Raw genomic sequence first — 24,242 nt, 5'->3', positions numbered from 1 at the left:
TACCAGTTGTTCTAACCCACATGCTCCAGTGAAATGATGGTGTGTCTTACTAGTAGAAGACTATACCATTACAACAAAACTGGAAAGTTCTACTCAGAAAAATCCTTCAAAGAGAAGGAGGAAGCTTCTCACCCAACAAACCTGAATCACTAGTGTATTATAGAGCTTTTTTCCAAAATATGGACTTTTTTTTCTTTTAATGCAAACATACCAATTAGAAATCCTGAGCTATCTCAGAATTCCTGTAAAGAATTAAAGATTTATCAGCAGTTATTTTTAAAACATCTGTAAATACACTGAGAAACATAATTGTCACATTATAAAGTTTTGGCTGTCAAGTTTTTGGTTCTTCGTGTTACTGTAGTCAATATGTATTTATTGCTTGATGCGTCTTCCCAAGAATCTACTTTATCATTTTATCTGAATCTTTCAAAGCAAATGGAGAAATACCACACTTCATGTGATTGTAAGACACGTATTTCAACATCTCTGAGATACAGATGCATCTCACAATTTGTGGCACATCACAGTTAATTTACAGCGCTTTTATTTTTTCTTTCTTTATAGTCTATTAAATAATGGTGCACCTTACAGTGGACAACGTATTCAATTAAACAGAAAAACCCCTCACCTCATCCATTTGATCACTTCAAATCAGCAATGTTAAAGCCTGGATTATTTAAACACCAACCTGCCAAACCCTCTAAAATTTAAGAGCATCCTACAAGTTCAGAACTCTTCTCTCAAAAATATCAAAGCACTTATCTACACAAGGAGTGCTGTTCTGCAGTGCAAAAGACAGGGAGGACATATGTTGTTTCAGAGAATTTGTACAAGTACTGAGGCAGCTGTATAAACATGTTACATGCATGATTTTTTTTCAAGTTAGCCATAAATGATATGTAAAGTAATTGTTGAACTTATGGCCAAAGACATTGTGTATGTGTCAAGGCCAACTCTGGCTTAGACTCTGAAGCTAGACAGCTAATCTCACTCAAAAAATAAGGGTATGAAACCATCTAAGCTTCATACTCAACTGGGAGAGTTAGAAGCTGCTTTTCTGACAAGTCATTTATGATGGCTCAGAACGTGGGTGAAGGCAATGGCATTTTCCCTGAGAAAGACAAGAAGTTTGTTATGACCCTGCACCCCTGATAACACATTTGGAGGAAATCTTCAACCAATACAGCATTTCGAAAAATCACACCTGTAATTAATGTCGATACTACTTGGTTATTTTGTTTTGGTTTGGTTTTTTCCCAAACCAATCATGTTTCACCTGGGATAGACAATCAACTCAAACAGACCTGGTAGATTAGAGAAGACCAGCTGATTATACCTGCTTAGTTACGATTGGTACTTCTGCCACATTAGAAAGGAAAAATTTACTCCATTTGGCTAGTGGGATCTACTGTGGGAAAAGCAAAAGACATAAAAAGAGAACATAATAAAGACAAAGAGAAAAGGAAAGACAGTAACAGAGCCCATCTTCAAGACAGCAATAAGCAGGGGCTTCCATGACAGCTTTTACAGGGGGTGACAAGATGGCACTCCCTGACATTCTGACAAGAGAGAAGATTGTGAGAGACTCAAAAGATAAAACATCTTTACAGCTGAGGGCTTCAGACACTTATATGCACCAATTACTTTTATACGACAGTACTATAATCACAACAAATGTATGAATGAATGAATGAATGAATAACACATTAAATATTTGTAGCCTACATAATCCCTACCTAACCTCTGGTTATGCCCCTCTTAATTTTAATATTTATATTCTTAAAAATGGAATCACTGCAGTTATTTTAGGAAATAAATGGCATAATCCCTTAAAGTAATGACATAATCCCTTAAAGGTTATTTTGCTTATTAATTTGTCTAATGTTTATATTCCTAAAATAAGAAACAAACTCGATGAAGGCGGAAGATGTAAAGGTATCCAATGCTGTATTCTCGGCACCAAGAAGAGTACTTGGCATATAGCATGTGTCTAATACGTATTCATTAAAAAAAAATTTAATGCACTTATTTAGGGATTTCATATAATTTCATATAATTCACTCTATCTTTATAACATCAAAGATAAAATTTTAATATTCCTTACAGCGGAGTAAATACAGCAGGCTCAGAAATTTGTGGTCTAGTATCATGTCAGCTGAAGTACATTTCAATTTTATAATTAAAGTGAAATTCTATACTTGCAAGTAATACTTTCAAATACTTGAAGATAAAGTCAGATACACTTGACCACTGCCCACCAGCAAACTTATAGGAAATAAGTGAGACCACGAAGTATAAGTGGATACAAAGGGACCTGAGTTCTATTTTTCATGCTATAAAAAACCTATACATAGTGTGGTTAATAAGGCTCCCACATCTCACTTGGAGCCCTAGATGCGGTGAATCCGCTGGCAGATGCAGAGCTAGCTAGCTCTAGAGCCTGAATGCCAGTGGAGGGCAGCAGAGAGCTACTTCAGAGAAAATAGATTCAAGAAGGCTTAACAGCTCTCGGCTGAGAGCAGGGTCCTTAGCCAGATCTACAAAGCTCCTCTTGAAGAGGCAGCTCATTTTGAAAACCAGCCCACAGGGGAGCCAGCAAGAATGGAGTTTCCCAATGCATTAATGTATGAAGCCAAGAACGAAGGGAGATGGGCAGGAAACGACGGCCAGAATACTCAGAGTAATCCGGACTTAGACTCGGCACAGCTCCCAGGAGCCACTGATTCAAATAGAGATCTCTCTCCCAAGCTACTGAATCAGATGTTGTCTTACCTTCGCAAATCTTGGATCCCAAGATCATTAACAAACATGTTTTGAGTACAGTCTTTTTGCAAAGATGGTCCCTCCTGTAGAAAACATAAATAATATATTTTTAGACTATTTTGCTATCTTTTTACAAAGATTATCCTTCAGGTAAAAAATATAAAATTTATCTCTAAGAGGAGAAAATCATACATGAATGAAGAGTACCAAGCACAGACTCCACCATGTTACAGGGTTCCAAGAATTCTCCAAAAGTTGAGACTTCTCAAACATACACAATGGAGTCTTAGTGAGGTTAAGGAAGAGCAGCCGGTTGATCAGTAACTCCAGTTCCCAGTATGAGGACGTCAACTCTGAGGACAACCTGAGGACAACCTTAGTAGCAAGATGCAGCCTATCTCAGGCCAGGATTGTTCTGTCCTAATGGTATGAGCTTAGATGAGTAAATTAGCTTCTCTAGGTCAGTTTCCTCACTTCTAAAATAAAATAATACCTGTCTCTTGAATCTGAGAGGAATTCACAGAAGAACTTGTGCCTTGTCAATTTTATATAAATGCAGAGTATTTTTATTAGCAGTCTGAGTAGTATGAAGAGTAGGAAGGCATCTAGGAAGATGAGAAAAGAGAGAAAAGCATCTGTACGTCTCATACATGTCTTCAGCCTCACTGGGGCCTGTATTAAATGCTGAGCCTATTTGCATCATGAGGTAATATTTGTCTCCTGTGAGAAGTCTTCTCCTTGCTAAGGTGTGTAATGATGTTCCAAGCCAGACAGGAGTGGAGGACATTTTACTGCCACCTCCTGAAGAAATTTATTCATAGGGCCACAGAAGTAGGGAGGAAGTGTAGGCTGTTTGCAGCCAGAATTTTTTGGCTCTGATTCATAATAATAATAATAATAATAAATAATTATTACCATGAGAATATGGGAACATGTTGGATAAACTCAAATACAGCTGCCTCAGCTTTGTGTTCAGTTTAGTCCCATTCTCACACTGTGATTTTTCTGGATGGACAGCAAGAGAGCTGAGTGCATGCCAATGAATTGGTAAATGTTGACTGAAAAGTCTAAGATTTTTGTCATTTCTAAAAATCAGACAAAGAGGGAGAGAGGGGGCTGGACATAAAGAAGAAGAGTTCACCAATTCTTTCAGTTCTTATTTCTGATGAGATGCCTAACTGGAGATTTCAGATTTGGTATTGAACAATGGCAAATGACAAAAGAATCACTAGAAGCAGGTCTTTGCAAATGAGGGTCAACACTTTATTGATTCAAAGATGTTCTAGGCAATAAGGAGCACTGAAATGTTTAAACTTCTCATTTTGTGCACAAGGAAACTAAGGTCAAGAGAAATGGTTCGACTAGCTGAAATTCTCCCCAGAGTTAACTATGAGGGAAGCAATCCTATTACACTAGAATACTACCTGGCTAAACTAGATAGTGAGTTGATCAGTAGCCAAATTCCATAGTAAAGGTACAGAAAGTACTGGTAAAAAAAAATAGCACATAACAAACAAAGCTGGCTTCCTTTAAAGTTATAAAATATGGGAATTCCCTGGTGGCTGGCTCAGTGGATGAAGGATCTGGCACTGTCACTGCTGTGGTGCAGGTTTGATCCCTGGCCTGAGAACTTCCACATGCCACAGTCATGGCTAAAGTTATAAAACATGGACCTACACATCCTACGAGTTATCATCTGCTTTGCTAATAGGAACTGAAAGACATTTATTCTTCACCATGTGCGTGAACAAACTATTCACACACACATGGCCAGCTTATAGAGTCACAGAGTATAAGGTGGATTCTTTTTCACTTCTGTCTAAAGTGTTAAATGCCAAGAAAATGCTAGTATTGTTATTCTGAAAAGTCTTGGGCTATGTAATTGCTCTGCCATTGCTAAGACTTCGCCTGTGCCCAGATTATCTTTGCTACAAAAAGAGATGGAGCTACCATTTCTTTGAATTTCAAAACATCTTACGCAAAGGTAATAAAGACAGAGAATATATGTGGTGACTTGAAGGAGGGAGTTATATTTAGCACATCTCCTGATATTGACAGTAATCTCAAATCAACTAAATGGCTGGTCCAGATAAAAGGAAATCTCAGAAGTTTCTATCTTTTTCAATTTTTAAGTACTTGTGCAATTGATTTTAATTTAGGAAATTAATTACATAAAGTGCAACCCACAAAATTATTTTTAGAACTAGTCTCTTGACATGGAAATTAAAGCATTTAAAAAATTTAACTGCCTTGTGTACTGATTTGAGGTTAAGCATCTTTTCCTTTATTTATCTCATTCCTCTAAACTCAGTAAGATACACTTTGACGTCAAAAAAGTGCTGTTTGCCAGACAATCAAGATTTATTCGAAAAAACAAGTTGTCTCTCTCCAAAGACCCTATCTATCCTCAGTAAATACATTCCACATCATCATCAATGCTATTGAGCACTATGGTCACTAGATGTCGCTGCTGTCGTTTGAATAAAATCTCCCCAAAAAAAGAAAAAGAAAAAAGATTCTATGGTTTGGGGAATTTTTTTTCTTTATTGCTTTGGGTATTTTGGTAAGTGGATGTGGATGATATATATTAATGAATGCAGATCACTTATTTGTCAGATGAAGAAAGAAAACTATAAAGGTGAAGTATCTTGCCTAAGGATCCATGAGAAAAGAGTGGTAGAGACAGAGTTGCTCTGTTTTCACGTTTACACTATATAGGCTTTTTTTTAAAAAAAAAAATCTAAAGTGTTCCTTATGGGAGCAATGAAGGCAATCATCTTTTAAATTAAAACCTAAATAATAATACTTATTATATATTAAATTTGTTTTATCATGTTTCTCCCGAGTGGACTTCTCCTTGGAAACTGAATTCATATGAATCATGATGACATATGCCTTTCCCAGGCTAGACTTTAAAGAGTAAGAGAACTACAAAATGTCATCAGCTAAGTTCAGGCTATTCCTTCCTCCAGAGAGTCTCCTCCATAGAGGAGTTCAAGGAGGAAATGCCAGCAAGCCCAGGAAAGTCTCCTCCATAAAGTTATTAAAACTAGACAAACATACACACAAAGAATCTGATACAGAGAGCATCTCCAAACCAGCATTCCTGCCAAAACAGAAAAGAAAGCCAGCAGAGTCTTCTTCAGAAGGCAGGAGCTAAGAAGGATGCAGAGGAGGCTGTGACAGCAATCCTGAACCGCTTTCACAGACTGAGATGAGAAGAAAAGAAAGGCAATGACTGAAGGAGAGAGGAAGGCAAGTTAACTGAAAGAGACAACCAAGTGCCACTGCTGAAGTTTCCAGATATTTCTGCTCCCAAGGCGGAACCAAATATTCACTACCCCTGGTGTGGATTGGCAGGCAGGAGATAGAGGAGGGCACTCTCACACACTAGCTCAAAGTTGTTAGACTCTCTTTTCAGCCCCTACCTCAAAAAGGGGGAGGGAGGAATGAACGTGCCCTGAAAAGAAAAGAAAAAGGAGCCAGCACCGAGGCTAGCCTTGGGAAAATCTCCACAGATGAGCATTTTTTTTTTTTTTTTTTTTTTTGCGTTAAGTGGACTGCATTAGCAGCCTAAACACGTAGGGAAAGGCTAACATCGCCTGTTAATATAATGCAGGAGATGAATGATAGAGACCTGGGAGTTGAGAGTGAAAGCACTAGTTTTACATAAAATGAAACAATTCTGTGGACTTAACTTCTTAGGGTGCCTCACTCCTGAGGCGAGGCATGTACTGGGATGTCCATTTTAGAGGAGATAGATCTATAATATAGTGTAGTATGTATATATATATATATTTCACTATCTTAACTTCTACAGTATGAAAAGAGGTTCTTAGCCCACAGTTCTGAGGTTGCCCCTGGGAATCATCTCTGGGATGTGTCCTTTAAACTCCATCCTGGGGCTGAGGACTGACAATTAAGCAATTTCCCAAACTCGGCATAAAAATGGTCAACCTCCACCCGCCTCACGCTGCTTCTTTTCTCTTACCCTTAGAGAGAGGGGGGGATTTGGATAGGTATCAAGACAGAAATAGAGATAGGGATGGGGGTCCCTGGAGGTGAGAAATGGAGAAAAGAAGGGGGGGATAGTTAAGGGGAAACTTAAGGAATTAACTCAATTGAAGTCCAATTTTTATCAGGTTTTTTTTTGGGGGGGTATTCCTCCAAAAACTGAGTTCAGCTTGCTTGTTCCTACCTAGGTTTTGTAGCAAACTTTCCGTTAGAACAGTGTTTTAGGTACTTACAGTAAAATAAAACGAAATTTTGGATGGGTGGGGCAGGGAGAAATGCCTGAAGGGCCAGCTCGAGGATGTGGATGGTCCCTGCTACGGATCACAAAGCCTCTGAGTGCACAAAGCACAGTCCTTACTTCTCTTTTCCTAGCCCCTTCACCTCGCTTAGCATCTCCTTTCCCCCAAGATTTGCTTGAAAGCAGCCAGGCGATCTAGGTGCAATGCTGGCTTTTTCTGTGCGAGGAGCCAATGGGCCCCTCCCAAACTAAAATGGGAAAAGGCCCCTAGTCTCAATGGGTCCACCTTCAAATTACCCCACACACGTGGAGGTTTCTGAAACAGCAGAATTCAATGTAAAGACCTGAGATTTCTCCTGGGTTGGCCTCAGGGGGGCCAAAGGGTGATCCCTCCAAACATGACCTTCCCCTTAATGCTTCTACCTCAGTACCTCAGGCACTTGTGATTTAGGAAAATCAAAAGACCCGTTGGGATCGAAGGACTGGTGAGAAAGAGCCCTGGCCTCCAATCTCCTTGTTTGCGGCCGGGAGGGGTGTGTGGACTGGGAAGAATTCAGGGAAAGCCCTCGCGGTAAAGCAACTGGCGACAGTGGGATCCGGGCAGTGCTTTCTCCAGGAACGCCCTAGAAAAGCATTGGAATGTGGGGTTCTAGCATTAGCTGTCGCTTTATGACACCCGAATTCAGGCTGCTCCGGACGAATTTTGGTCGAAAGTCGATTATCTTCTCTCCAGATACAAATATTCCCTGTGATCTGCTTCCCCAACGCGCTCTAGCGCTTTGCTGGGAGACGACCGCGCTGCCGGAGACTGGGCGCTTCTGTCAATTGCACAGAGCAATTACTAAGAAAATATTGTGACGACGTTGTAGGGCGCAAGGGGATGTGAGAGGCGGGGGAGGGGGAAGTTAGTTTGGAGAGCAATTTGCAAAGGAATATTAACTTTGATTCCCGAGGTCATCTCCGGAAAAGGGGTTGGCGTTGGGTGAGCTGCAGAGCTCTGCCTCTAGGTGGCGGACGTTGGTACCCAACAACCGTTAGGCGGTGCTGACTCCAAACACAGGATTAAGCTTCTTGCTGGTTAAAAATAATAATAGTAATAATATAGAGGTGTGGGGCTGTTTTTTTCCCCTTTTGGGTATTTATTTATTGCAGGGAAAAGTCATTGATTTTTCTAAGCAAACTGTGTTTCTCCTTCACTTGGTGGAAAATAAAAACTGTTTGAATAAATAAGTTATTTCTGAACATTTTGTTGTCAAAGTGTTAAATGTTCCCGTCATTTTTATTCAAACACTAACATGATTACAGCCAATTATATATTCACCAGTGTTCTTTATTTTAGAGTAATTGTACTTGTCACTAATAAAACAGAGGCATAATGGATCGCTACTGTTCTGGATTTTCAAGCAATTTTGTGTAATTTGATTGAATTATACATCTTATCTGCTACTTTTTTATTTTTATATTTGGGGATCCTATTTTCTTGAAAATTGCAGCTCTATGCTTGTTTTGTTGTTTCTCCAGTAACGTACACTTCGGTAACACTGATAAATAGAAAGAGTCCCTTTGAAATGTCGAAAATCAGCTGTTTCTTTCCCAGCCCCCTCCCTGCACTTCAGTTCCGGGAAGACCTGAACTCTGTGCTGCCAGGTAGTCTGAGCCAGTGGGTGTGCTTACCCCAAAAATCCAAAGCCAAGACAAACTCTCTCTTCACCCCAAAGGCAGACGCCTCCCAGCCTTGAGTCTTTGGGGTTTTGTCTCTTTCCTGTAATGATACTGTTGGGTGTCTGGGGCTTCAAACATGCCAAGACAAGCCGACCATAAGCTCAGTTTGTGTGCAATAAGTATCAAGGGGAAGAGTATATACAGCACAGTGGAAAGATAAACTGTATATATTACTGCAATTACACAACCCCCAAAAGTCCTACCTACCCAACCATCTCCCAGCAATTACAACAATTATCTATCTACTAGCCTAAGTTCTTTTTAGTTTCAGATACACAGAAGAGAACTGGGATCATAGTTTATCCCTTTTTATTTTAAGGGTAATTTCAATTAAAGGATGCGAGGGGAAAAAAAGACACACCTATCTGAACAAATAAAAAAAAGTGACAGCAGACAGACGAGACAAAACGTAGGATTTTAAAGGACCATCTCCGCTACTGAAAGAACTGAGAATATGCAATTCTTTCCCCACCAAATCCCTCCAGTGCCTAGAACTCAAACGCCCCACTAGGAGCTGCAGCTGCGAGATGGAGCCAAAGGCTCTGACAAGTGGCTGTGTATGACTCAATATTTATCAATAACAACAGCAACAACAACAAAATCAAGTGAAACCAAGGCTGGGGATTTTGAACTGCTTCTAAAGCCCTGGCGTGGATACGCACGTGGGCGAAATAAAGTCGCTGGAGATGAGTTGGTTCTATTTGTCTGCCCTGGGGAGCAATCCTGGGGCAAAATCCACTGTTAATTGATCCCTACCAGCCACACTATCAGCAGAAATGTTTGATGGAACAAAGACTGGGGAGTGTGCTAAAGATGCTAAAAATGCTCTTAAGTATTTTTTCAAGCAAATCGCGGTGTGTAATCAATAATATTGCATATCTATAAATAGCGAAAGGGAATCACTTTTAATCAATGGGGGAAATAATGTTTCACGCGTGATTCCAGACTTCTTTAAAATCTAGTGTCTCCCACCCTTCGATTGCTTTGTGGTCCGGTCTTGGAACTTCTTTCGAAAAACCTGCGGGCTCCGTTTTTGGAGCCAGGAGCAGATACTTAGCCCAGTTAGGGGCCGTTCTTTCGTCTTCTGGGGTGTTTCCTCTAAGGCCGAAGGGTAGGCTGCCTATTAGGCAGCGATCCTAGCTCGAGTGCTGCCCGCGGGCGACCGCCGAGACTTGAGTGGGACAGCTCCGGAGCGAGCCCCGAGCCTCTCAGCTCCGAGGCAGCGCGCAGCTGTCGCCTGCCAGCCTCACAGGCTGCTATCCTAAGAGCCGGGCTTTCTCAGCGTTTCCATTTCCTTGTGGCCTCTTCTATCTTATCTAACTAGTTCACGCTCCAAAAGAAAAGAAAAGGGTGAGGGGGGGAAAAAAGGAAAGAAAGAGAAGTTCGTCACCGCGGTGATTCATAGTTCACACGCTTAGGAGCCAAACTTGCCGACTGCTCGGTCTTCTTGAACAATTACTTTCTCTCCTGCGTGCCTTAGGACAGGCCCAGAAGGAAGATACTAAAATGGGTAAATAAAAACTTATCTAGGATTGTCTTTAAAATAAAAGTGATCCTCCCCTCCACCACCACCACTACCTTTGTTGTAGATTCTGAAATGGAAGAGTCGGGTTGTTCTGTTTGCACATCATAACGGTAACTTGTTCCTGACGCCATCCTGCATCTAGCTTTTACCCTGGCCGCTCCTTTCCTCTCAGCCTTCCGCTCCTTCCCTAGGGCAGGAGGGAAATAGGCATATAACTGCTCTCCCCCACTAGATCCCACACTCCTTACATGTAATTGAATATTCGAATTAACTTCATCTGCACGCACCCCAGTCTTTTAACTCTGAGTTGTGCTTTATATAAATAAGTTTAAAGCCTTTTACTAGGCTCAATTTTTTTCCGCGTTCACTGTGGCAGATGACCTCTTAGCCCAAAAATATTGATCTGTATGCGTGCTTCCGGCGTGATGTGCAAACACAAGGTATCTGGGCTGAAAAGATAACTAAGGGGGTAAATCAGGAAATGAAACCTAAAAGCAAGTCTTCTGGCAGGATTGCGCTTGGCAGGCGCGGGCGACAAAGGAGCGCAGGGCAAGTGCGCGGGTGCGAGTGGGGAGGAGCGGCACGCAGGCCCTGGAGCCAGGATTCCTAGACGCTCCTCGCCGGTAACCGTCGCAGCTACAGCCTCCGGGGGTTAGCAAGGGAGGGAGAAGATCAGGACCTTCTGCGAAATGTTGCTCCAACGCCTTTTCCTCTGCTTCGAGTTGGAGGGGGTGGGGAAGACCTACGGAACGGCAGTTCGAGAGTGAAAAGGCAGGTGGGTATGAGATAGACGCGAAGTAAAAACAGACTCATTAGTTTGTCCACCTGGGTTTTTAGAAAGGAAGCAGATGTGTTTCATTAGTAAATAGTTTTCTTTCATATGACTTTCCTCTGCGAAAGGGGACTTTGGGATGGAGGGGATCTCTGCATGCCTCCTGGCCTGCTCACCCCAACGCGGGCAGTTTTTTCTCTTATCATTCCTCCACAGACCATCAGTGGACAAGAGCATTGTCTGAAACATACTCATCAATCTTCTATATGGTCTTTGGGCTATTCAGTGCTCTTCGCATACTTTTAACTATTGAGAGGGTGACTATTGAGTGCTGACTGCCTTAATAATTGCAGCTCAGCCGCATCGTTTCATTTTTCCTCACAAGACTTGAGTTTGGGGGACCTTTTAGAAGGTGCTTCAGAATAGAGGACACTTGATATCCCAAATTCTCTGGATAGTGATGTTAACATTTTCCAAAGTAGATTATTCAGGGTTCTATAGGAAATTAAATTGAAGCTCCAACTAATTAAAGAGAACAGCAATGGGTTAGGTAGGAGCTCTGCATTTTGAGGCCTGTAAGTTTTTCTTTCAGGCTGATATATATTTAAGAAGTCATTTTTTTCCCACCTTCCATGTCCCCCGATGGAAATTCCAATGTAGAATTATCTTCTGTACTGACTTTTGCCAACTCTCACTTCCTCCCTTTTTAGATAGACTCAAGGGTTAAAGCTAAAGACCTGAGCACTAGCCTCCGTCATTCCCATTTACCATCACCCTTCCAAGTCTTTGTCTTTCTCTTCAGCATTTCCTGACCCCTCTAAAGGATGGGCTTCGCCATTTCCTAGGGCAACTAGAAGAAAAAAGAATTGGCCTTTTGGCCCGGTTGCCAGAAGAGTGTAGGACAATTGAATCAGGACAAAAAATGAAACAGGCCTCCCCTCACACTAAGGACTCAACTCCCTCTGCAAACTGTCCATCCTCAGAGGTACCAAGCATGCTGGCAAATAACAGGAAACAAGTAAATGGCTAGTGGGCATTTTATATTTGCAAGAGATGTACAGAGTATTTGAGAGGTTGTTTGGTGAGATATTTTAAAGATCCTTCCACCCTGGAATGGTAATATTTCCTCATGAATTTCTCCACACCTGGCTTTCTGTGGGATTATATTGGGAAGAAGATTCTCCCAAATGTATTTGGTTGCAGCTCTCAGCAGGATTTCTTTGGATGAGTATGTTCTTATCTTCAGAGAGCTTGGAACCTCTGGTAGGGTCACAGTCCCAGGGTCTCTATCCAGGCTTTCTTTTCCTTCCTCTTCTTCTTTTTTTTAACTTTGGACTTTATCACTTCGAAAATGTTCCCTAGCTTATACAAGTTAAACATTTCGACTCTCAAATACGAGGCTCTCCCATGGATTTTTTTTCTCAAGGTTCTCAAGCAAAATTGCCGGTGCCACAATGTTATGATGGAAGGATGCTGAAATGACAGGCCTAGTAGACGCTTGTCTTAATCATCGGCTTCTTAATTTAGTTTTAGTGCAGTGTGTGTGTGTGCATGTGTGTGTGTGTGTGTGTGCATGCGTGCGCGTGCCCGGGTGCACATGGGCTTGCCCCCAGGGATGTTGAGGATGCGCGCACACTAAGAGCAGCAGCTTGACAACCTGCAGCTCCCTAATGAGTGACGAGGCAGTGCTGCTGCAGAAAAGTAACACTTCCCTGGTGTGAAGACCTCTTACTGAGAAGTTTAGTTCACTACTGTTCTCGCAAGCCTAATCGTATAACCTGTAACCAAAACCCACAGAACAGGGATACAACACGCTAAAGAGTAACTTATAATCACTAAATGTTAGCACCATTACCTGCTGTTAGGAAGGGATTAGGGATGAGTTGGCTTGAATGAGGGCAGACCTCGCTTGTCACAGGATCCCTGGACATACCTGGATGCCTCTGCATGGGTTCCTCCTGCTCCCAAATGTCACAGGGTCAGGGACTCCCCATGCATCTGCAGGAAGAGAGCTTTATCCAGAGTTTGGTGCTGGGCACTGCTCCAAGGACATCCTATCCAGGGTGCCAAGAGCAGGGTGCATTTTAGGCAAAAATGGCTTGCCCTCCTTTAACCAGCAGGTAATAAGGGAAAAAAAGAAGGCACAGACAAAAAGGTAGACTAAATGTAACATCAGAAATAGAAAAACTAAACATGCTCCTCCCTGAAATTGGCTGTGAAGTCTTGACTATTAATTGAAATAGAGACAGAATAATGTAATTTATTTCCTAAGCAATTCTTAGTTACAACCACTCACTCTTTACAAGGCTTGTCTTCTAGGGAGGTGGGGGGGGATGCAGAGGAAGGCAGATGAGAAGTTTACAACTATGTGCCAGAAAATTATATTTGCTCTGACTTAAGCTTTGATTTGTCAACAGTTACATTTATAGATCTATGAGATCAAGATTAAGCTGCTGATGAGAAAATATTAAAATGATAGAGAATTTTTTTCAGATTTGAGACCACTGGATGCCCTCTTTCTTCTAAAGGTAATTACAGAGACTGAATGAAATGGAAATACAGAGTTAGGGCTTCACGTGTTTAGGAGACAGGCCTGAGGTAGATGTGGGCAGTCCTTCAAATCCAATTTGCACCCAAATTGGCCAGTAGGATATACAAAGCTCCATCCAGAGACTTTCAACTTGCACAATACTCTGTCCAAGACCCCCTCCCCCTCCATTTCATTTCATCTAGTAGCTTTTCTAAAAAGAAGCCATTGCTGAGACAAATGTGGGCTGCTGAGTAAACAGTGCATGTTTTGTTGAACAAGTCCATATATGTGTGTGTATACACATATACGTCACTCTATCTCACCATAAAACCTAATTAAAATTAATAAAAGGAATTTGAATTCACTTCCCCAAAATTGCAAGTAACCTTTGTCATTAGGGAGATCTTTAATATGATAATATTAATCTATAATTTATTTATTCCTACACAAATACCCTATTTTAAGACTTGCATCCATGAAATCCTTAAAATAATATAACACATTTTTAATTTGCATGCAAAACATTTTCCCAGTCAATATAAGCCCCTAGCCTATAAAATGAGCTCTCATTAGTAGACCCTAGTTTTTGCTATTTGAAAGTAAACAGAAGACAAACTTATTTCACCTGCTAAAATTTTATGCAGGATTACTAAACAATGAACACTCAGCTTTGACCTAAGAAACACCTTAAAACATTAAAAATTCATCAGTCAGTGCTGGTGTTGTATTCAAGGAATGCTCCTCCAGTTTGCTGCTGAGCTTGGATTTGAATAAAATGTCCAATGTTAACAAACAATACCCACGTTTGGCACTTTGTGTATTAAATTGATCAAACAGATTTTAGGAGGCACAATGCACAATTTGTACAGACCTGATTGAGTTAATATAATATCAGCAAATTTTACATCGAAATGATTCTGTTTCTTTTCTTTGTGTTTAAAACCAGCACAGATTACAAATTTTAATGATCTGAAAATGTTTGGTATACAAAATCATGCTTATTTCAGTATTAGCAAAAACACAAGAAATTTTTCAACACAAACACCCAGCTGTGTCTATTTTAAAAGCAGTTCAATGACAGCTTGCACTTATGAGCATGCAATCAGCTAATTTCGCTTTTTTTTTCTTCTGTGTTAATCAACACTTTCCTTCCTGCATATCAGAGTACAAATAGTATAGTTACTCCACATCAGTAAATGTTTACGTAACCTGTCCTTTCCCAAGAATCCGGTTACACCGAATCATTTCACGCTAGACCGACTACGAAAACGTACCGGGCCGTCCACCTCAGAGGGAGCCCTTGTGTGCCATTATAAGTGGTGCTGAGAAGGGGGGCTGTGGGGGGGAGAAATGGGGAGGAGTAGGTGGAGGAATGGAGCGAGGGAGAGGAATAGAGGGAGAAGAGGGGTGGGGAGAGAGAGGAGGGAGAAGGGGGGAAGAGGGGAGGAGGAAAGAAGGCGAGATGAGGAAAAGTAGAAATAACAGGCCTGGGGAGGGGAGAAGAGTGGGAGGAGGAAAAGTGAGCAGAGAGGAAGGCCCACAGATCTCACCAGCCTGGTCGCAAAACCCATTAGCTCACCAGGCTCTGTAAGAAATCCCTAGCTTAGAAGTCAAAGTTTGGAGCCATGTCACCATCAATGATGATAGCTGGAACCCATGAATTTCCCAAACGTAAATAGTTTGTTTTAAAGTAAGGAATTATGTTGAAAAAGGGGGTGGTGGTGGTAATACATACAGTGAAAGAATAGTTGAGATTAGTCCAATGTTCAAAGCTCCTTTATATATATATCACTAGAATTTTCTGTCTATTCCGTGTTTATCCTCTCTCTGAATGTCAAAGTGGGGTGCAGTGGGGAGAATGAAATAACTCCATGTTAATACTCCCTGAATATTCATTATTTGCATTCTTTATACTAGAACTGAACTTTAACATCATACCTAGGCACCACTTTTTCTTCAATACCAAATGTGTCAGAGTTTGGTATTGAAATAATTTGAGTTTGTCAAAGTGAAGAAATGTTTACATTTTATGATTTACCTTACTGAGAGAAAAGGTGCTTTTCATTTATGCTTCTCTTCCACCTCCCTCTTCTCTCAGGCTACATTCTCGGTCAAATGTGGTGTGTTTCATGCCCATGTGGGATGAAACAGCCTTTGATCAGTGTGCTCCGCACCAAATTCCAATCCCTGGGAAATGCTGGGCCTTAGCCCTGCCCCTGGCCACGGGATTCCTTTAAAGCCCCCGAATCACAACCTCCCCACTCACTTCAATCCTCAACCGAACCTTCCCAGACCTAAAGCCCCAGAAGCTGGAATTGTGGGATCCGCGCTCCCAAGGCGCTTAGGTGTCTTCCAGCCATGGGAAAGGGTTGGCTGCAGCATGCGGTTATTTCAGGGTTAAGGCCCCTACAAATTAAAAGGATTTGAGATAGGGAAAGAAAAAGAAAAGAGGGAGTGAAAATAGGAAGGCTTAAAAAAAAAAAAAAAAAAAACCGGAAAGAAATAGACGCCCACCCTTATTTTCCCTCCATTGTCAACAAGCAAATTGTGACCAGGGTGATCGCTCTCGGCTACTCGCTTCCAATTCGGATTAGAAGCTGAGCAGACGCTGGAGCGGCTTGAGAAAACGGCGCCGAGTCACCCAGAACGCGAGAGACGGTCTGGAGCCGGAGAGAAGGGGAAGAGACACACATATAGAGCATGTGTTACCTGATTTATTTCGAGACTGTTTGGTATTGTTTTCTCTCTGAGCACCCCTCATTTCGGAAGGCCATCATAGGAGCCCACCACTGAACCGCCCTCGCCCGCCGCCGCAGCGCCAGGAGCCCGAGGCCGGGCTACCCCGCGGCGCCCGAGCTCCGAGCTCGCCGACCGCCGGAGCCGCAGGAACCGAGTAAGTAACCCCTGCTTGGCCCCGTTCTCGGCAGCCCACTTCCTCCTCCTCATCCCCCCGTTCCTAAACCTCACCCGGACCCTCCTCCCCCAAGGTATAGGACACCTCCTCCCCCCCCCCCATGCCAGAGGTGGGCCTTCCCTCCCCAACCCTCCAAAGCCTCGCTGGAGTGCTACCACGAGGGACACAATTTTCCTACCGGCACAGAAATGCCGGACCCAGGCCTGCAAGGCCGACTGGGGAAAGTAGTGCCTCGCCTCTTTCTCCTCCATTTCCTGCCCTCTCTCTGCATCCTCTCTCTGCACTCCCACTCCTCTCTCCACCGCCGCCACCGCTTTTAAAAATAAAATCGGATACAAACTTTAATCAATAAGAACAAATATTGACGCTCAAACGAAAACGACCCTATATAGGGAGAAGTGGGCCGGAAATGTGAGATATTTGCCCTAAAAGGGGAATATCAGTTCAGCAGACCCGCGGGCTGGAAGAGGTGGAGGGGGCGCAGAGAAGGGCCGGGGCGCAGAGAAGGGCCGCGGCGCAGCGTGCTCCCGCTGGCGTATCCCTACGCGGTTCCGCGCGGCCGCGAGGCCCAGGCCCGTGGAGAGGGGGAGGAGAGCGCCCGAGGGGGCGGGAGCCGGCGGGCGGGGCGGGGCGGGGCGGGGGTGGGTGGGCCCGGACCCGCCGATTGGTCGATGGCAGGAGAGACGCTCCCGCACGCCGCCGGCTCTGATTGGCCCAGCGGTAGGAAAGGTTAAACCAAAAATTTTTTTACAGCCCTAGTGTGCGCCTGTAGCTTGGAAAATTAATTGTGGCTATAGCCGCCTCGATCGCTGTCTTCCCAGCCTCGCTGCGGCCGCTCCGGGACGCGCCCGCCCGCCGCCCGGCTCTCCCCCCCTTTGGGCTGCTGCTGCTGCTGCTGTGACTGCTGCTGCGAGAGGAGGAGGAGGAGGAAGCAGCAGGGGGGGGAGCGGGGGGTGGGGGGGAGACCAAGAAGTAGAGTTGGGAGCGAGGGAGCTTCACCCCCGGGGCGGTGGTTGTTTCTTTTTTTCTCTTTCTTTCTTTTTTTCTTTTCCTTTTTTTTTTTTTTCTTCTAATTCCTGAGGGGTGGTTGCTGCTTTTGCTACATGACTTGCCAGCGCCGGAGCCTGCGGTCCAACTGCGCTGCTGCCGAAGCGCTCAGTGCCGCCGCCGCCGCCCGCGCCGCCCGCGCCCCGCTCGGCACCCACCGGTCGCCGCCTCCCGCCGCGCCTCTGCCCGGCTCCCGCGCCGCCGCCGCCGTTTCCCCCCGACGACTGGGTGATGCTGGACATGGGAGATAGGAAAGAGGTGAAAATGATCCCCAAGTCCTCGTTCAGCATCAACAGCCTGGTGCCAGAGGCGGTCCAGAACGACAACCACCACCCGAGCCACGGCCACCACAACAGCCACCATCCCCAGCACCACCACCACCACCACCACCACCATCACCCGCCGCCTCCCGCCCCGCAACCGCCGCCGCCACCGCAGCAGCAGCCGCCTCCACCGCCGCCCCAGGCACCGCAGCCCCCTCAGGCGCGGGGCGCCCCGGCCACCGACGACGACAAGGGCCCCCAGCAGCTGCTGCTCCCACCGCCGCCGCCGCCCCCGGCCGCCGCCCTGGACGGAGCCAAAGCGGACGGGCTGGGCGGCAAGGGCGAGCCCGGCGGCGGGCCCGGAGAGCTGGCGCCCGTCGGGCCGGACGAGAAAGAGAAGGGCGCCGGCGCCGGGGGGGAGGAGAAGAAGGGGGCGGGCGAGGGCGGCAAGGACGGGGAGGGGGGCAAGGAGGGCGAGAAGAAGAACGGCAAGTATGAGAAGCCGCCGTTCAGCTACAACGCGCTCATCATGATGGCCATCCGGCAGAGCCCCGAGAAGCGGCTCACGCTCAATGGCATCTACGAGTTTATCATGAAGAACTTCCCCTACTACCGCGAGAACAAGCAGGGCTGGCAGAACTCCATTCGCCACAATCTGTCCCTCAACAAGTGTTTCGTGAAGGTACCGCGCCACTACGACGACCCAGGCAAGGGCAACTACTGGATGCTGGACCCGTCGAGCGACGATGTGTTCATAGGCGGCACCACGGGCAAGCTACGGCGCCGCTCCACAACGTCGCGGGCCAAGCTGGCCTTCAAGCGCGGGGCGCGCCTCACCTCCACCGGCCTCACCTTCATGGACCGCGCCGGCTCCCTCTACTGGCCCATGTCGCCCTTCCTGTCCCTGCACCACCCCCGCGCCAGCAGCACTTTGAGTTATAATGGCACCACGTCGGCCTACCCCAGCCACCCCATGCCCTACAGCTCCGTGTTGACTCAGAACTCGCTGGGCAACAACCACTCCTTCTCCACCGCCAACGGCCTGAGCGTGGACCGGCTGGTCAATGGGGAGATTCCTTATGCCACGCACCACCTCACAGCCGCGGCGCTCGCCGCCTCGGTGCCCTGCGGCCTGTCGGTGCCCTGCTCCGGGACCTACTCCCTCAACCCCTGCTCGGTCAACCTGCTCGCGGGCCAGACCAGTTACTTTTTCCCCCATGTCCCACACCCGTCAATGACTTCGCAGAGCAGCACATCCATGAGCGCCCGGGCCGCGTCCTCCTCCACGTCTCCGCAGGCCCCCTCGACCCTGCCCTGTGAGTCTTTAAGACCCTCTTTGCCAAGTTTCACGACGGGACTGTCCGGGGGACTGTCTGATTATTTCACACATCAAAATCAGGGGTCTTCTTCCAACCCTTTAATACATTAACATCCCTGGGACCAGACTGTAAGTGAACATTTTACACACATTTGCATTGTAAATGATAATTAAAAAATAAGTCCAGGTATTTTTTATTAAGCCCCCCCTTTCTGTACGTTTGTTCAGTCTTTAGGGTTGTTTATTATTCTAACAAGGTGTGGAGTGTCAGCGAGGTGCAATGTGGGGAGAATACATTGTAGAATATAAGGTTTGGAAGTCAAAATTATAGTAGAATGTGTATCTAAATAGTGACTGCTTTGTCATTTCATTCAAACCTGACAAGTCTATCTTTAAGAGCCACCAGATTTCCATGTGTGCAGTATTATAAATTATCATGGATCTGTATGGTGGATGGAGACCTTGACAACAACCTAAATTATGGGGAGAGTTTTAAAATGTTGAACTGTAATTTGTATTTAAGAAGCATTCGTAGTAAAGGTGCCCAAGAAATTATTTTGGCCATTTATTGTTTTGTCCTTTTCTTTTAAAAAGCTGTTTTTTTTTGTTGTTGTTGTTGTTTACTTTTAGACCAAAGATTGGGTTCTAGAAAATGCACTTGGTATACTAAGTATTTAAAAAAAAAAAAAGTTGTTTCAGTTGGCAGCACTGCCCATTCAAATGAATCGAATCAGAAGGGGACAAAATTAATGATTGCCTTCAGTTTGTGTTGTGTATATTTTGATGTATGTGGTCACTAACAGGTCACTTTTATTTTTTCTAAATGTAGTGAAATGTTAATACCTATTGTACTTATAGGTAAACCTTGCAAATATGTAACTTGTGTTGCGCAAATGCCGCATAAATTTGAGTGATTGTTAATGTTGTCTTAAAATTTCTTGATTGTGATACTGTGGTCATATGCCCGTGTTTGTCACTTACAAAAATGTTTACTATGAACACACAGAAATAAAAAAATAGGCTAAATTCATATATATCTTGATACTTTTGTCTCTTTTATTAAGTAGAGCTAATTTTTAAAAGACCATTAAAGTTCTAGGAAATTCAAAGGCTTTTTCAGCCAAATAAAATTGATACTGCTCCTTTCATTTGAACTAAGAGTTTTAAAATGAAAACAGTATTTTTTCCATTGTGAAGTCAAATTTTACAAGGAGCAGATTATTTGGTAAATGCTAGCTTTAAACAAAGTATAGGCTTTTCAGCTGATATCTTTAAGTTTCTGTAGTATACAGCAAAAAGAGATTATTTAATTTTATGTGCATAGCTATTTACCTTGTGTTTATTTTCAAATCAGTTGATAGAATGCTTTTTTATATATTTTGTTTCAGGTATTTGTTTATAGCACTTGGCATATTATAAATAAATAAATGTATATCGTTAGATAGAAGTGATATAATGCACACATATGTAATATATATAGACACCCAGAGCCCTTCAGTTCAGGTACAATTTGCGCTATGAATGCTGCAAATATTTTTGTTTAAATATTTGTATTTATACTTTCTAAGTCAGCATTTATTTTTGTGGTTGTTTACCCACAATGAAAGAGTTCTAATAAAGATGTGCTGAAGTTGCAATATAGATTTTGCTGAAGTGATCACCTGTTGTAATGGCTTGCAGATTAATGTTTATATTTTAAATTTTATCAATTTAAAATTCTAGATGTTCAGAAGAAGTAAAATGCCTCTCTCTCCTTTTCATTCATTTTTACATCATAGAGGTATTTATTTGAGTCCCTTTTGAATGTCTGTATAATTTCATCTAGAGATTTGTCCTTTTGCTTACAATCATAATTTTGTTTTAACTTGAAATATACATATACATGCATACTATGCATATATAAATCTGAAACAAAATGGAAACATTTCTGAATTGTTTCAGCAGTGGGATTGCTATGACTTCAGAAAATAATTAGAAAACCTAACTAAAAGGTTTAGTAACTAATTGGATCCTGTGGTGAGTCCGTGGAGGACAAGTTGTTCATTTGTTACAATTGTATAGTCTGAAATGTGTTCTGCAGTAATGCAATAAGCTGGCTACTTCTTACAATGGGCCCAATGAAAAATAATCTGTCCTCAAGATGTTATCGGCAAACACTTAGAGAGTTGGTCAGGAAAAAAAAAAAAAAAAAAAGCCTAGGAGAGAAGCAGGCTGACTCAAACAGATATGAAATACAAATATAGAATAGTTAATACTGGGACATGAGGATGGGTAGGCTGTGGAATGGGCAGATAGAGGAAGAGAGAGCTAGAGGGAGGAAGGGGAAAGTGGATTTGAAGATCTTAAAGCCTAGGGGAAAAAAGAAAACAAAACAAAACAAAAAACTTCTGCTACCCTAGAGAGAGAGAGAGATCTAAGAAAGATAAGGACCAGGAAAATTAAAAGAGCTGGAACCAAATATACACAAATGGAGAATGGACCAAAAGAGACCAATACAGCTAGTTTAAATATATCCTTTAAGCAGCATGGACATGGTTTTACCTTCTTAGTATGAGAGCAGTTTCACCAGAGGTCAAAGTTTTTTGAAATTTAACAGTTCTTTAGGGTAAAGCGTGAAGGAAAATTCCACAAATAAATTTAGAATCCAAATGTATGGCTGATATTTAAAGTTAGAAATAGAGTCCAAGTGAATGAGGCTAGGCAAAGGAAACCTCCATTACACAGCTATGATCCAAAACAGCTCAAGGAAAAGACTGTGTTTAGACTGGAAAAGGTGATGATGTATTGTTTGCTTTTACCATGGATTGCATTTGTAGAATAAGAATACTGGGACAGCAGAAATACAGTCTTTTGACCAAAAGTTAAAAAGAGCATTAGAGTCTTATATTGAGGTAAAGGGACATAAATATAGAAGAAAAGTTTCCCTCATGAGTATTTTTTTTCTGGCTATATTAAATAATCATACTTATTTGTGATTGTTTATTTGCATAATTGAGAAACAATTTCAATGGCAAACTTAATGCTTTGAGGTCAAGAGTAAAATGGACTTCTTTGAATTCATTAGGAACTAAGGACCAAAGTGAAAAAGTTCTATATGGATACCTGTTTAAGTTACATATATAATGGATGTGATTAGAAGTAAGAATAGCTTGTTTAAAATGCATACTAGATATGCAGGGGAATATACAGATGGAAATTTGTGAAGGCCTCTTAAAGCCCAGCGTGAACATTTCATTTATCTCAATCTGTCTTATCATCCCTCAAGTGATCTTCTTCAAAAACACAGAAATCTAGCATGGCATTTAATAGATTTTCCTTTTTTTGCAACAGATTAGTTGCAATGTTGTGTGGATTTTTGTTGTCCCCAACCTTTGCCAGTTAAAATTAGCTTATGTTAGAAAAACACTTCAAAACTTTTTGAAGCTTTTCTTCTTTCATACTTATTTTTAATGAGATGAAGTTTGCTGTTTTTGAGATTTTGGAACTGAAAATGCTCAGTAATCATAACTTAAAACTTGAAATCCCAAATTACAGTTTATTTCCAGGTTTAAAGTATTTTGTTTGTCTGGTACAATTTAATACAACTTAATAACATATAAAACATTAAGAATTCTATTTACTTAAACTAAAGCAGTGAAAGGATTCTTCCAAATATGTTTCTTCAATTTGTTTCAAAATTAGAAATCAAGTGAACATGAAGTCCAGAACTAACAAGATTTAATATAAATACCTTTATGGTCATGGAGAACTTCATGTGATTTCTATGACTCCCATAAAACCCAGGGTTGAGAGACAAAAAAATGAGATTTACGGTGTGTTGATTTAATTATATTTAAATTGGTGGATATTTCACCCAAGTAGGTGGATAAATCCAAAATATTTACAATTCTAAATATATAAATGTGTTTTTTAAAGTGTGTTTTCTACTACATCGTTTAGGAATTTGCATGCATTGAAATAATTTTGCTTTGGAGATTAATTTTATGAATAGCTAAAGTGGCTGGTTGTCTTTGGGAGTAAATGCCTATTTGAGAAATAGGCTAACAAAGGGTGAAGGTGAAGACCATCAGAGGTTTTAGAACTGGCTGAGATGGTTGCTTGGGTTGTGTAACTGTGCCTAGAGGGCGGGGTTCCTGTACATTCCTACTTCACCAGATAACCTGCCCCCAACACCACTCCAGCTTCTGCCAGACAGATGGATCTCTCCAGCATGAAAATCTGCGCAGCTATTCCAACAAACAGGGTAGGTGAAACTGAAATTAAAAATCCCCCCCCTTTTTTTTCCTCTTGAAGTCAAATCCTGGAGATATGGAAAGAATAGGGGTCATCTAAGAGTCTCCTTTCGCGCATACACACATCTTCTGCTTTCTTCCTAAAAGTTACCAACCTGTAAGAGTATCAAAGTCGCTATACTTCATTCTTGATTTTCTTTTGAGTGCTTTTTTTTTTTTAAGCCTTCCTTTTCTCATCCCAATCCTTCCCTTTCCGTACACTCCCTCCAGGACCTCCCCTCCCCCCAGCCACCAGCAGTTAAAATAATCCACCTCTTAGTTTTCGGGCCCCCAAACCGACCTTTTCCCCACTCCAGCGGCCAGTTTACCGAGATCTTTTCCTGAGGATGGAGGCCCAGGTGGATCCGGGAAATATATGCTGTAGTGTTATGTTTCGAGTTTCTTTTCTGCCTTCCGATATCTGTTATTTTTTTTCCCTCCATCCAAGACTCTGGCTGAGGTTGTCTGAAGGATGCCGAGGAAAAAGACCTAAGGACTGGGAGCTCTCTTACCCCAAGATAGGTAAGTGAAAGTGCTTTACGGGGCGGGAAGGGGGGGGTAATGCCAGACAAACTGCTTTTGACTAAGGCTTTAATCGCGACTTTGATGTCAGCTAAAATGCTTTCTTTTTTCTAAATTTTTATAGAGGACGCGCTATCAGCAGAAGTAGCTGAAAGAATGCGTGGTTGTTTTTTTTTTCCCTTCAGTGGCAGAAAGTCACAGCGGGTCCCTAAGTAAAGAGGACGTAGACATGGCAAAAGAGAGGAAAGAAGACGAATTTATATGGATCAGGGGTTGGGGGAGACTGAAATATGTCCCAGAGTGCAAAGTAATTCATTTCATGGAAATGTGATTTCCGAGA

The 24,242-nt window shown here is 42.9% G+C and overlaps 1 protein-coding gene and 2 long non-coding RNA genes across 4 annotated transcripts in view; 2 read left to right on the top strand and 1 right to left on the bottom strand.

Moving 5' to 3' along the window:
* The window catches only part of LOC102165644, a 351,251-nt gene extending 335,220 nt beyond the window's left edge, over positions 1–16,031 (bottom strand). Inside the window, exons 1-2 of the long non-coding RNA XR_002345875.1 lie at positions 10,319–16,031; positions 2,776–2,849 (exon numbers count right to left, since the gene is read on the bottom strand). This is a non-coding gene — a long non-coding RNA (uncharacterized LOC102165644). The remainder of the gene's footprint in view (positions 1–2,775; positions 2,850–10,318) is intronic.
* FOXG1 (forkhead box G1) lies at positions 17,669–21,302 on the top strand. Its single transcript, XM_021099188.1, has one exon. It carries the CDS (start codon positions 17,760–17,762, stop codon positions 19,218–19,220), a length of 1,461 nt encoding a protein of 486 aa, XP_020954847.1. The 5' UTR covers positions 17,669–17,759; the 3' UTR covers positions 19,221–21,302.
* LOC110261581 overlaps positions 23,364–24,242 on the top strand; it is a 40,490-nt gene continuing 39,611 nt past the window's right edge. For both annotated transcript variants that reach the window (XR_002345873.1, XR_002345874.1), the window contains exon 1: positions 23,364–23,902. This is a non-coding gene — a long non-coding RNA (uncharacterized LOC110261581). The remainder of the gene's footprint in view (positions 23,903–24,242) is intronic.

The sequence above is a fragment of the Sus scrofa genome, chromosome 7 (genome assembly GCF_000003025.6).
Source record: "Sus scrofa isolate TJ Tabasco breed Duroc chromosome 7, Sscrofa11.1, whole genome shotgun sequence".
NCBI classification, from domain to species: domain Eukaryota; kingdom Metazoa; phylum Chordata; class Mammalia; order Artiodactyla; family Suidae; genus Sus; species Sus scrofa.
The sequence above is the reverse complement of the archived record's forward strand: the minus strand, read 5'-3'. Positions and strand labels throughout refer to the sequence as shown.

Bases quoted from the DNA above. Each gene is read 5' to 3' on its own strand.
- FOXG1 (XM_021099188.1), top strand. From the start codon at position 17,760: ATGCTGGACATGGGAGATAGGAAAGAGGTGAAAATGATCCCCAAGTCC.